Here is a 12671-nt window from a genome sequence, read left to right as displayed (position 1 = left end):
ATAGTATTCACTTTATCTGATAGTTAAGAACATTTTCTACACATTCAGTTCTTCTACCATTTGTGTACCAAATATCTATCAAATATTTTTATCCTCAAACATTAAATTGGAATGTTATTTCATTTGCATAGGTTAACAGATTGCACTTATTCCTAAAAAAGGAATAGAGCCATTTGGCTCTCCTTTATGAAAAGGTTTCTTTATTGTTTCTTTCCCTTATTTGGTAGAACCCAGATGTGTATTTCTTTGATAAAAATGCAAATGCATTTTGGAAAATATTGTCCTGGATGAATACCAAATTTGTAATCATCTTTCAGCTTTTTATTCAGATACCATAAATGTAAGAAGCAGAGCTTCTAGTATTCATAAATGAAAAAGAAAAATCCTCTGTGAAATCACAGCCTTGAATAGATGCTAGAACTATGCATTATAACACACCTATAATGTTAATAAATCCAACATATTTAAAATTAAAAAGGAATTCTTGCTGGGCAGTGACTACAGTGATTAATGAGTAACTACCATAAATCTTATTACTTATAGAATTATCATGGTAAAAGAAAGAGGGGAGAGGGAGAAGATACCATGGGGTGAGAGAGATGGAAGAAGAGCAAACATGAAAAGTAATTCTTTTCTCCCCAGATTCATTTTCAAAGGAATCTTCTCTTGAATTCATTGAATTATAATTTGTGTTTTATGCTAGTTATCCATGGAAAGCAACACAGGCTTTGACTGAGGAGGCCTAGTTTGTAGATGATGTATAAAAAAACAAAAAAAAGAGAGGAAAAATACAATAGCAGATGAACATGATAGAGAAAATAGGCAGAACAGGGATTCTGGAATTCTTTTAAATTCATCTAAATATGTTTATATTTTCTTCTGTGTAAAGGAGTCAAATTTGAATCTCTGTGTATATGTCTTACTGTTTTCCCATTGGTTTTTATATCTCTGTGCAGCACTGGGACAAGCTGCAGATCATCTCTTTAAGTCAGACATGTCAAACTCGCGACGTCATGTGATGTTGCGCAACGTATCAGGATGGTTTTGCCGTTGTCGGCAATGGGATGGGCGTGGCTTCCGGATGACGTGTCCGGCCCACGGGCCGGCAGTTTGACACTCCTGCTTTAAGTCATGTGATAAAAAGGAGGTGGGAGCAGAGAGTTTAGCATGGAGAGATCCCCAACATTCTGATTTGCTGCTGTCTCTGTCAAGGGAATGCCCTGAGTGATTTTCTTTTTCCTCAAAATTATTTCTTCATAGGTTAAAATTGTTCACTGTTTTGTAGAAACAATATTTCATTTATTATGTACAAAATAGTCATGAAATGTAGGAATCCACGTGATTATTTTAAAAGAATACAGAATGTGATTGTAAAAATAGGTCTTTGAAAAGGGATTTTCTAGGAAATGTTAGGATGTAGCAAGCAAATATGGTTGTTTGATGTAATTTAATCTTTGTAGTACTTGAATACTTTTAGGTACAATTGGATATAGATATGGGTCCATACATGTGCAAACATAAAGGATGTATACTGTATGTGTGTGGATATGAGAGGAGCAGTTTGGTTTAGTGGGTAACGCATCAGGCTAGAAAGTGGGAAACTGTGAGTTCTAGTCCTGCCTTACCCTCAAAGCCAGCTGGGTGACCTTAGGCTAGTTTCTTTCTCTTATCCCTAGGAAACAGGCAGTGCCATATCACTTCTGAAAAACCTTGCCAAGAAAATAGTAGGAACTTGCCCAAGCAGTTTCTGAGAATCAGACTTCATTGAAGAAGAATAAAAAATCCATTGGAAAAGGAATGTATGTAATTAAATATTTATATAGGGAAACATATCTTATGCCTATTGAGTTTTGAAGGGATTTGAAATGGTGCAAAAAAGTAAAACACATTCAAGTTTTTTAAAATAATATTTGTTGTGTCCTGAGCCTGCAAAGGCAGACTCGGGACATTGCAACGGTCCCGGGCAGTTGCAAGCTGCCCAGGACCAGACTGGCTGGCGCTGGCTTCACGCGCATGCACGAGGCACGGAGCGCGCCAAATGTTGTCATTCAGTCCGGGGAAGCGTTCTTAAAAGAGGCAGAGAAGCCTGCGTGCCTCAGAGCTGAAACGGAGCTGAAGAAACAACAATAAAGGCTTCTTGACACTACGAGATGCTCTGTGATTTATTGCCATTAAGCTGAGGACTCAACACTGGCGACAAAGGTGCGAGGCCTTACAATCAATTAAAAGAATTGTAAGCTTACCCAGGAGTCCGGAGAACAGCTAGGAAGACGGCGTTAAATTCAGCACCTGCCTGCCAATACAGCGGTTGTTGGAGGTAAGCTGGCTGATAGACTCTTTCCTTATAAAAGAGAAAATGGCAAAGATAGGAAGGCTCTCTGAATTTGATGTCACGCACCCAGAAAGATGGGAGTCTTATGTGGCCAGAGTAGAAGTAAGAGAAGATGGCTTAAAGGTCACTACTTTGCTCTGTGTTTGTGGTCAAGATGCATTTGAAATTGCTGAAAATTTAGCAGCCCCTGCTCCTCTTGAATCTGTTACCTACACAGATTTAAAAAAATTACTAAAAGAACATTTTCAGCCCAAGTTGTCTGTTATTGCATGGAGACATACTTTTGAACAGAGGGATCAACGGGCTGGTGAATCAGCTAAAGAATACATTGCAGCTTTGAGAAGAGCACCTAAGCCTTGTGAGTTTAAAGACTTAGAAGAAAGGCTGAGAGATAGATTTGTATGTGGGCTTAGAAACAGAAACTTGCAGCAGAGACTTTTTGCAAAGATGCCTTGAGAGAGGTTATGAGGCCTATCAGAAGTACTCCAGAAGCTGTTTCCGTGCACCATGAGGGAGTCCAGGAGAGCTCGGAAGAGGATCCTGAAGAAGAGGTGGATCATCTCTACCCAGCCAAAGAAAGGAAGCAGAAGGAAGGCAAAAAAAAGTCTTCAGTTGTACCCAAGTGTTTCGGGTGTGGAGGTTGCCACAAGAGGACTGACTGCAGATTCCGTTCTGCAATCTGTAGAGCATGTGGGAAGCAAGGCCACATAGCAGCTCTTTGTCTGGGCCGTCAGAAGGTACAACCTCGAGAAGAATTGCGCCTGAAAGGTACCAGGGTCCCCAGCCAAAACAGAGTGGGTTTCTGTGCTTCATGAAGAAGCATTTATAGGACAGGCACACACAAGCCACTCCAAAAGAAACTGTCACTTAAAGTGAAGTTGCAAGGAGTTCCATTGGTTATGGAACTAGACACTGGGTCTGCATTTTCAATTATTTCCATTCACACATTCAGAAAGATTTGTTCTAGCAGCAGGTTCCAGGCCAAGCTTAGGCCATCCAATATAGTTCTAACAGACTTTCAAAACTCCAAAGTGTGTGTTAAGGGGGAGGCCACCCTTAATGTACAATATAAGGATTTTGAAGGTCCATTAGATGTATTGGTAGTTGGGGGTGAGCGCACGAGTCTCATAGGACTCGATTGGTTTGAGGCCTTGGGAATACAAGTTACAGGGCTTAATAGTTTGCAAACAGTAGGTCTACAAGAAGTCTGCAAAGAATTTGTCTTCAGCCCACAGCTGGGTACTTACAAAGGACCCCCAGTTTCCTTAAAATTGGACCCCACTGTCACTCCTATCAGAGTAAAAGCAAGGAGAGTACCTTTTGCTTTAAAAGGAAAAATTGATGCTGAATTGGACAAATTGATTCAGCAAGGAGTCTTAGAACCTGTTGACTCCAGAACCTTGTCTTCTGCTGAGCGAAACTACGCCCAAATAGACAGGGAGGCCTTAGCTGTTGTTGCTGGAATTAAAAAATTCCATGATTTTTTTATATGGCAGGCATTTCACAGTCTACACTGACCATAAGCCTTTGTTGGGGTTGCTTACCCCAAACAAACAAACCCCCCATATCATATCCCCTAGGATGCTGAGATGGTCCATCTTCCTGTCAGCCTATGACTTTTCCTTAATTCACAAACCTGGCAAAGAAATGGGCCATGCTGATGGCCTTAGTAGATTACCCTTACAGGTAGTGGAGGCTGATCCTGCCCCTGCCATCAATATCCTTTCCATTCAGGCATTGTCTGAGTCACCTTTAAATGCCAGGGATGTGGCTGCTGAATCAGCCACAGATCTCACACTCTCTCGTGTCTTATCCTGGGTTTTGTCTGGATGGCCAGAGAGTTGTCCAGGTACTGAGTTTCAGAGCTTCTGGCTTAAGAAACATGAGTTATCCACTTTTCAGGGTTGTCTGCTGTGGGGCAGCAGAGTTGTTATTCCTACCTCAGTGAGGTCTAGAGTCTTAGGTTCCCTTCATGAGGGCCATCCTGGCATTGTAAGAATGAAGGCGCTTGCATGCAGCCATTTGTGGTGGCCTGGGTTAGACAAGGAAATTGAGGCTAAGGTGCACGCATGCCACCTTTGTCAGTGCTCACGCCCAGAAATGCCCCAGGCTCCTGTACATAGATGGGAGGACACACAGTCACCTTGGTACAGGGTGCACATTGATTACACTGGGCCCTTTCAGGGTCAATTCTTCTTGGTAATTGTTGACAGCTATTCAAAGTGGCTTGAGGTTGTACCTGTCTCTTCAACCACCGCTGCCAAGACTATTCAAGTACTGAGGGGGATTTTTGCTGCACATGGGCTTCCGGATGTGTTGGTGTCTGACAATGGCCCTCAATTCACCTCTTCCGAATTCCAAGCTTTCTTACAGGCCAACATGATTCGTCATGCCACCTCTGCACCTTTCCACCCTTCCACCAACGGTATGGCTGAACAGATGGTCCGCATCACCAAGGATGCTTTAAAGAAACTGACCTATGGAGACTGGCACCACAGGTTGGCAGACTTTCTTCTTGTGCACCGCACCGCACCACACCTTCAACTTCTACTGGGAAAAGCCCAGCTGAACTTCGCTGGGGGCGCAAACTGACTACTAAACTTGACCGGTTGCACCCGGACAGACTGCCTCCTAAGGCTACACAACCAGGGCACCGAGGTATCTGCAAGTGGGTGCCCCGGTATGGACCCTTAATTACGGGCCAGGTCACTTGTGGGTTCCTGCTGTAGTATGCAAGGTTACTGGTCCTTTGTCATACGAGGTTTCATTGGCTGACGGTCGTATCCTTCGGTGGCATATCGACCAGCTGCGTACAAGACTGGACTTACCCTCTGAAACTCCTGGGTCCTTTCCAGGGGGGGAGGGGGACCGTTATGGGCAAAGGGATGGGTGTTGGCAGCAGCCGGACCCAAACAGAGAGGCCACAGACGGCCTATTCCAAGATTCCGTAAGTGTTCAGAACAGGAATCCATGGGAACTAGGAAGCACACAGGCACCAGTGCCTACTCCAGCCAGGGAGTCACCCAGGGGGCATACTCATCATTCACAAATACCCTTTAGTACTCCAGTCAGGGAGAATAACCGGGAGCATCCTAATAACTCAAACATTGCAAGAGAGCTGGCACATAAACAGTCTAGTTGGCCCAGTACTGCTGCTGTTTCCAGAAGGAGGCATTCACATAGGGAGGTGGTCGGAGAGGCAAATCCCAATTCTGATACCTCCGGCACAGATGGGGGGGCAACTGAGATTTGGGGAAATACTGAAACCCCAGACAGTCCCACCAGGGGACTGGGAAGCGAAGGAATGCAGCCCCTTGATAGGTCCAGTGTGGGCCTGAGAGGCCGTACAGAGTTGCCTAACAGTGGCAGTGTTTTAGAGGGGCCAGAGAGCCTGCAACTAGACAGGTCAACCAGGTTATTGGGAGAACAAAGTCCTGGTCTGACGAGCCCAGTGGGCAAGCAAGCAGACCAGGCAACGGGGCACGGTCCATGGGGACCACCAGGGTCTGAAAAAGGGGGCAATTTCATGTCACCCTCTGGCAAAATGAAATTGGGGATTATCAGGGTCCAAGGAGATCACAGAGAATCAAGAGATCTCCTAAGTACCTTGAAGACTTTGTAACTCTGCTGGCAAAGCAGAAACAGTGAGAGGGCGTCTGTTGTTGGGAACAATGGAAATACGGGCATTGGGTATTAATCCCCAAAATAATAGCCCGGTACCATTTGGAGCATGGGTTGGCACACCACACTCGTGTTGAGGTTGCGTGTAACTATTTATATAGATTATTAGTCTTAGCCGGGGGGGGGGGGAAGGGGTGTTGTGTCCCGAGCCTGCAAAGGCAGGCTCGGGATGTTGCAACGGTCCAGGGCAGTTGCAAGCTGCCCAGGATCAGACTGGCTGGCGCCGGCTTCGCGCACATGCGTGAGGCGCGGAGCGTGCCAAATGTTGCCATTTGGTCTGGGAAAGCGTTCTTAAAAGAGGCAGAGAGGCCTGCGTGCCTCAGAGCTGAAACGGAGCTGAAGAAACAACAATAAAGGCTTCTTGACACTATGAGATGTTCTGTGATTATTTGCCATTAAGCTGAAGATTCAACAATATTGAACTCATTTACTCCACCGAAAATTGTGCTTTCCAATTTTTTTAGAGTGAAAATATCCAACTTTCACTCTAAGTAGCTGTACATATTATTTAAATGGCTTGATTTCTTACCTTGAAATCATCTTCTTTTCTAACAAGATTTTCATAGTCCTTCCCCTGAAGAGTGGGAGAATTAAGCAGGTCTTCCACGGTGGACAAAGCTTGTAGAAGCTGTTGGATCTCTGTCAGGTAGGCAGAAGGCACATAAGAAGTTTCCACTGGCACATCTTCAGTCATCAGTACAGTAGTCTCCTCATGAACAGTTTGCTAGTACAGATATACAACAGAAATCTTCCTTTAGATTCATTATATAAGAACATATTTTTACAAAGCAAATCTGTATCAAGGTTTATATAATGCTCAGTTGTGTTACTGTCCTTTTTAATAGTCTACATATAATATTTCACATATAATCATCCAAATTAATTTATTTAAATTCAAGTTTTTATGCTTCTTATTCACATCTTGGATATGTGTCTGAACAAAGAACAATTGCAAAATAGTACTGCTTATGGATTATGAACATGAAACTGAAAAATATGTTTTAAGGCTTTTCATTAAAAAAAGTTAGATAGAAAACATGTCATGGAAAAAAGAGTAGAAAGTGCCAAATAAATGTACTTGTTGTATATAAGAGAAGTGCAGTGCAGGTTGGAGATGGACGATTATTTAAACATGAGTCAGCAATATCTGGCAGCAACCAAAACAGCATATACAATCCTTGTCTGTATAAACATAGGCATAGAATCAATCATGTGAAGTATTAGTACCACTTTATAAATCCTTTGTAAGACCACAGCTGAAATACTGCATCCAGTTTTGGGCACAACATTTCAAAAAAAAAAAAAATGTTGAGACTTTGGAAAAAGTGCAAAGAACAGGAACTAAGATGATTAAAGGCCTGGAGACAAAAACATATGAAGAATGGTTGGAGGAATTAGGTATGGCTAGTCTAGAAAAAAGAAGGACTAAAGGTGACATGATAGCACTACTCCAGTATTTTAGGGGCTGCCGCAAAGAAGAGGGGGTCAACTTATTTTCCAAAGCATCAGAAAGAGAAACAAGAAACAATGGATGGAAACTAATCAAGGAATGAAGCAACCTGGAATTAAAGAGAAACTTCCTAACAGTAAGAAAAATTAACCAGTGGAACAGCTTCAGTATTTGTAGGTGCTTCATCACTGGAGGTTTTTAAGAAAAGACTGGACAACTACCTGTCTGAAATAATATAGGGTCTCCTGCTTGAGTAGGGGGTTGGACTAGAAGACCTCCAAGGTCCTTTCTATTATTCTGACTGATTGGTAGGGAGGATAAGAATAACATGGGTCAGGGAAGGTTGGGAGAGTGCTTTGTGAGGATTGCCAAGAATCACAGTGCAGGTCAGGGAGGGTTGAGGAGGATGCATGAGGTGCAAGAAATAAGAGGAGTGGTGCAGATTGGGAAGGGTGCAAGGGGATGCACAAAAGATGTGGTGCAGATCAAGGAGGGTCCATATGAGTGTGAGGGGTGCACAAGAGATGCCATGCTGGTTGGGGAAGGTTTGCAAGGGTGTGGCACAGATCAGGAAAGGTGTGCAGTGCTACAGCATGGATCAATGAGAATGTGTGGGGATGTGCAAGTACCAACATGATATGAAAGCAGTGGGATTGGTCAATGCTGCATGGGTAAGGGAGTCTTGCAACCTTGACTGCCAGCTTCCCAATTGACTTTTTCAGAAACCTAGCAAAGAAGAATTGAAATTGGCAATCACATGATCACAGGATGTTTGGCAACCAATCAAAGTGTGAAAAGGTTGCCAAGCACCCAAAATGCCATCATATGACCATGGGGGTACTGGGATGGCCAGAACTCTGAGGGCCAGCTATAGGGCCATTGTAATGGAGTGGTTGCTGATTGAATGGTTGCAGATTGAGGGGTACTTGTAAATGAATTCTTAGTTTTCTCCTAAATCCCTTTCCACCTAGCTGATACAACACCAGGAACAGTCATGTTCCTATTATTGTTGGGTTAAACTGAGTAAGATCATCTAAGAGTTCAACATTAATTGGAAAACAGCAATTAAGCATGTGATTAGATCAGGGGTAGGCAACCTTGGCTCTTTTATGACTCGTGGACTTCAACTCCCAGAATTCCTGAGCCAGCATAGCTGGGTTAGACAGATGATGAAAGCTCTAAAAGTTGAATGTATACTATCATGTCTAGTATATTACAAAGTTTTCTTAATTCTTTGTCCTGGAAATATTAAGAGTTTATAAGGCTGAATAGCTGCCTATGTGCCTATGTTGTCATTATTTTTAAGGCAGCTGATGCAAAAGTGTGAGTTGGCATGCATTATTTTGCTTCACAATATTGTGCTCACATTGGGGTAAGTCATATTGTAATTGCATATAAGTTTCAGTTCCCATAAATATAAATATTGCTTATAAAATGTTGCTTTGGATACTTGTTTTTGTCTGTTTGTACATATCTCATAGATATTGAACTTCACAAGGCATTTAAAAATATATAGCTTCTACATTAGTTTGGATTGATTTCTTGACATTTGGGCTACATTCTTTTGATGTTTTGGTGAATTGGAGATTTCGGGGGCGTCTATGAATGTACAAATTTTATGACAATTTTGTTGATTTGTAGAGCATTGTTTTACTCTCTATTTAACATTGCATTTCAATGCATGCAAAAGCTGTTCTTCATTCATGTAGCAGTACCAAGAACTTGGTCCAACATTTTCCCCTTTTTTACAGTTGGCAGCTACTATCGGCAAGGAACATCACTCTGTCATCAAAAAGCAACATCTTTACTTTTTGCATGACTACTGGTAGTAGGCTTTGTTTCTTTGGCAAACAGGCAGCAAAGGAAAACAAAACAAAGCCACATACAAATTTATTTTTTTAACTGTCCAAGAAGGTGAGATTCAGAAGCTGTGCTGACTGGCTCCATAGACTAAAAGCAAGTTAAATATGCTTAATTTTGAGCACATAAGGAAAAAAATCTCATAGGAATGTAAAGAATATACAGTACAATTTCTGCTTGCCTGAGTAACTTATTTATCTCCAAGCTGGAGAGAAGCCAATTGCTGAACTGAAAATAATGTTGATGAGATTAGTTCTTTTGTATTGTTAATGTGTGGGCTGAGCATACTAAGACTTATTTAGAGACTACAAATTATTTTTCTGTTGTAGAAAGAACCATGGCTGATTCTTACAAGAGGACACCCCAGGATATTCACCTTTTGGGCAAGATCCAAACTGAGTGTGATCCACTGCTTAGTAAACTCCACAGTGAGCAGGAGGATAAGTTACAATGTAAAAACATCATCACTTCCTAATAGTTCTGTAGGTGAAGCTTTTTATGTTTAGTTACTTTTTAAGTCTCTATTTCAGTTCCATTTATTGTGGATATTAATTTTCTCATGTAAAATGGACTAGGTTGGTAAATCTGTCGGAGAAATAGCAAATCTGTTCAATTTCAGCTGATGCATTTACTGATTGCATCAGCAAGAATAAACGATTCTACTCTTTCATGGTATGAGAAGAGCTTACTTAGGCCTTCTATCAAAAAACCATTGCACCAAATATAAGCAATGCTCACTACTGTCAAGACTAGTCTAAATTTTTTAAGAACCTGATTATGTGAATGTGAAGAAATGACTCACTGCAGTAAAACTAGGCTTAAAGATAAAAAGCCCCTCAGGTACTGTCACAGCATAAAAGTCAGTATAAATTTTCTGCTAGAAAATAAAGAGAGTCACAATAAAAAAAAATGGTCTGGCAACAACTCATTGTAGCAGCCAGAACAAACACATTTATCACCTTTTGAAAATGCATTGCTAAATGCCAGAGGCATGGCCCTCTCACAGGAATGATGACTTCCACAGGGAAATTTGAGAGTTTTAGATAGGTCAGGAATTGCTGCACTACAGAGGAGATAAATGATGAGCCCTCCTTGTGTGTTGTTCCTTGCTACAATTTCCTAGATATAGAAATTAATTAAGTAACTGAAACCCTGAATAATACTAGCACTATATGACCATATTTACCCTGAGGTTATCAGGTGTAACTTGGTATAGTATTACATTCATGGATTCGCCCATACACCAATTTTGCCTATTTTGAGGGGGAGGAAAAATACATGGTATGTCCTGGTTAACTGTCAAAATTATAAGAATTAAGTATCAAGATTTACATTAGTCTTCAGGAATTCTGAAAAAAAAAGACTTGGTGAATTTACTATTGTATTACTTGCTTAAAAATATGCCCAGAAATTCATATCCTATATGCAACTTTTGATGTCTAAGAAAAAACTTTGGAACAAGCAAAATGCCTTATTATCTCAACAGCCTCTGTCTGATCTTATGCATTAATTGTATAATATTTTGAGAGTCCAGTACTCCAGTTAGAAGATGGTAAGCACTCCATTCCTAAAAATTTTATACAGCCCTTTAAGTGATTGTTTAAATGATTTGGAGCACCATTTTCCCCAAACGAATAAACAAAGATCTTGAGGTGCTCCATAATGCAGAATATGCTATCATCTCATCACAATAATCTTTTGGCTTTAGAAGACTACTGAAGATATTAGCTGTTTTCAGTTCCTTTATTAATCAACTTTATTATGGTTTTCTGCATCAAAGTAATTACCATTATTTTATATCAAGCTGTTTTAAAAGGTTATTTATTCGTTTCACCAAATACTTAATTGCTCTTTAACATGACACTTTTAAAATAATAAAAGACATGGTTCTGTTATATACGGTACAAATTCTAAAATGTATTACAGGGTTTTATGGACAAAGCAGCATAAATGAAATTCAGTCATATTAATTAAATATTCATAATAAATATAATAATAAATATAATAATAAATATAATAATAATAATAATAAAGTTGGAAAATATAAGAACTGTATTGTAAATAAGAATATGTACTTCTAACATTGGACTAATTTATTTAACAGTATGCACTAGATTGCTTCAAATAAAACTATGGGATTATATGCTTCCATACCACATTTTCTATCTCAGATATAAATTCATGTCTTTAGTTTGGAAGCATATTCTGATTCATATTGATTTTAATTATTAATTGAAGTGAAACAAGTATAGGCGTGATTTCAACCATACAGTTTAGTCAACTGGCTGACTTTACAAAATACTACCAGAAGGGATCAGACAAGGATAGATATTGGTTTCACAGTTGGAACCCAAATGTTAACATTTCTCTATAAATAGTATATTAAAATAACACACTACATATGTTACTTCAAAATACTAGTTATGGAGCGATACTAACATTTGGGTTTCATTCAGGGAACTTGGTGTTCAAAGATAGTCTTGGCTGATGCATGACAAGAAAATGTTTTGTCATAAACAGTGTCAAATAATCAAGTTAACTATTTCAAAATTGTGATTCAGTATCCAAGATTAAATATAAATGATTGAAATCTGTATAACTGCCCCAAAGAAAACTAATTTATATAATTCAGTAGTAGACATCACTACAGAACCAAGCTGTTTCCTAAAAAAGACTATTACAGAAGCTGTTTAAGCCATGTCATTGATATTACTGGTTCCTTTGGAAAGAATGCATGCATTGTATATATAAAAAAACCCCTCTCAGTTTTTTTTAAAATAATTGTTAGTGTAAAGATATTATATATGGCAATAATATTTTCAGTATAAAAACTAAGTAACAATTTCAATGTAGATTTATTTAGATTTTTATAACTAAAAATTTCCTTCTCAAGGTTTACTGATTTCATAAGAGGTAGTTATCATAAATCTGAAACCTGCACTAATGGTTGGAATAATTATTCTTATATAACAAGTTGAGCTTAAAAAAACAGCAATACTGAATTATATTGAATTAGGAACAAATTAAGATATTTTGTATTTGCTGGTAAATAAACAAAATGTTCCTTGTTAGAATCCGTATAATAAACTATAAAAATAAAAAATAGATCAATGAAATATAAAAAACACTTTACTATTTACAGTTAATATAATAGGAAAAATATTATGCAAATCTTTTAAGGATTTTTAACCAGTTTTGGTCAAAATATTAATATACAAAAATTTCATTTTGTAAAAATGTAGTTTCAGGGCTATACTTCAGTTAAAATAGCTATTATTTCAGGGGTTTTTTTTGGCTGCCTTTTAGTTTTCTTAAATGTTAAACATTATTTAAACATCTCTTGTAAGG

General features: G+C 39.4%; 1 protein-coding gene across 10 annotated transcripts in view; it reads right to left on the bottom strand.

Annotated features, from left to right (window-relative positions):
• The window catches only part of DMD (dystrophin), a 962852-nt gene that overhangs the window by 421298 nt on the left and 528883 nt on the right, over positions 1–12671 (bottom strand). For all 10 annotated transcript variants that reach the window (XR_005555060.1, XM_039329649.1, XM_039329655.1 and 7 more), the window contains one exon: positions 6543–6737. Coding sequence is in view for 9 of the 10 variants with exons in the window: in XM_039329649.1 (XP_039185583.1) it covers positions 6543–6737 (195 nt within the window). In the remaining variant the exon portion in view is untranslated. The remainder of the gene's footprint in view (positions 1–6542; positions 6738–12671) is intronic.

This window comes from Crotalus tigris, unplaced genomic scaffold (assembly GCF_016545835.1).
Source record: "Crotalus tigris isolate CLP2741 ecotype Arizona unplaced genomic scaffold, ASM1654583v1 scf7180000024401.5802323, whole genome shotgun sequence".
NCBI lineage: Eukaryota > Metazoa > Chordata > Lepidosauria > Squamata > Viperidae > Crotalus > Crotalus tigris.
This window is presented reverse-complemented; position numbering and strand designations above follow the sequence as displayed.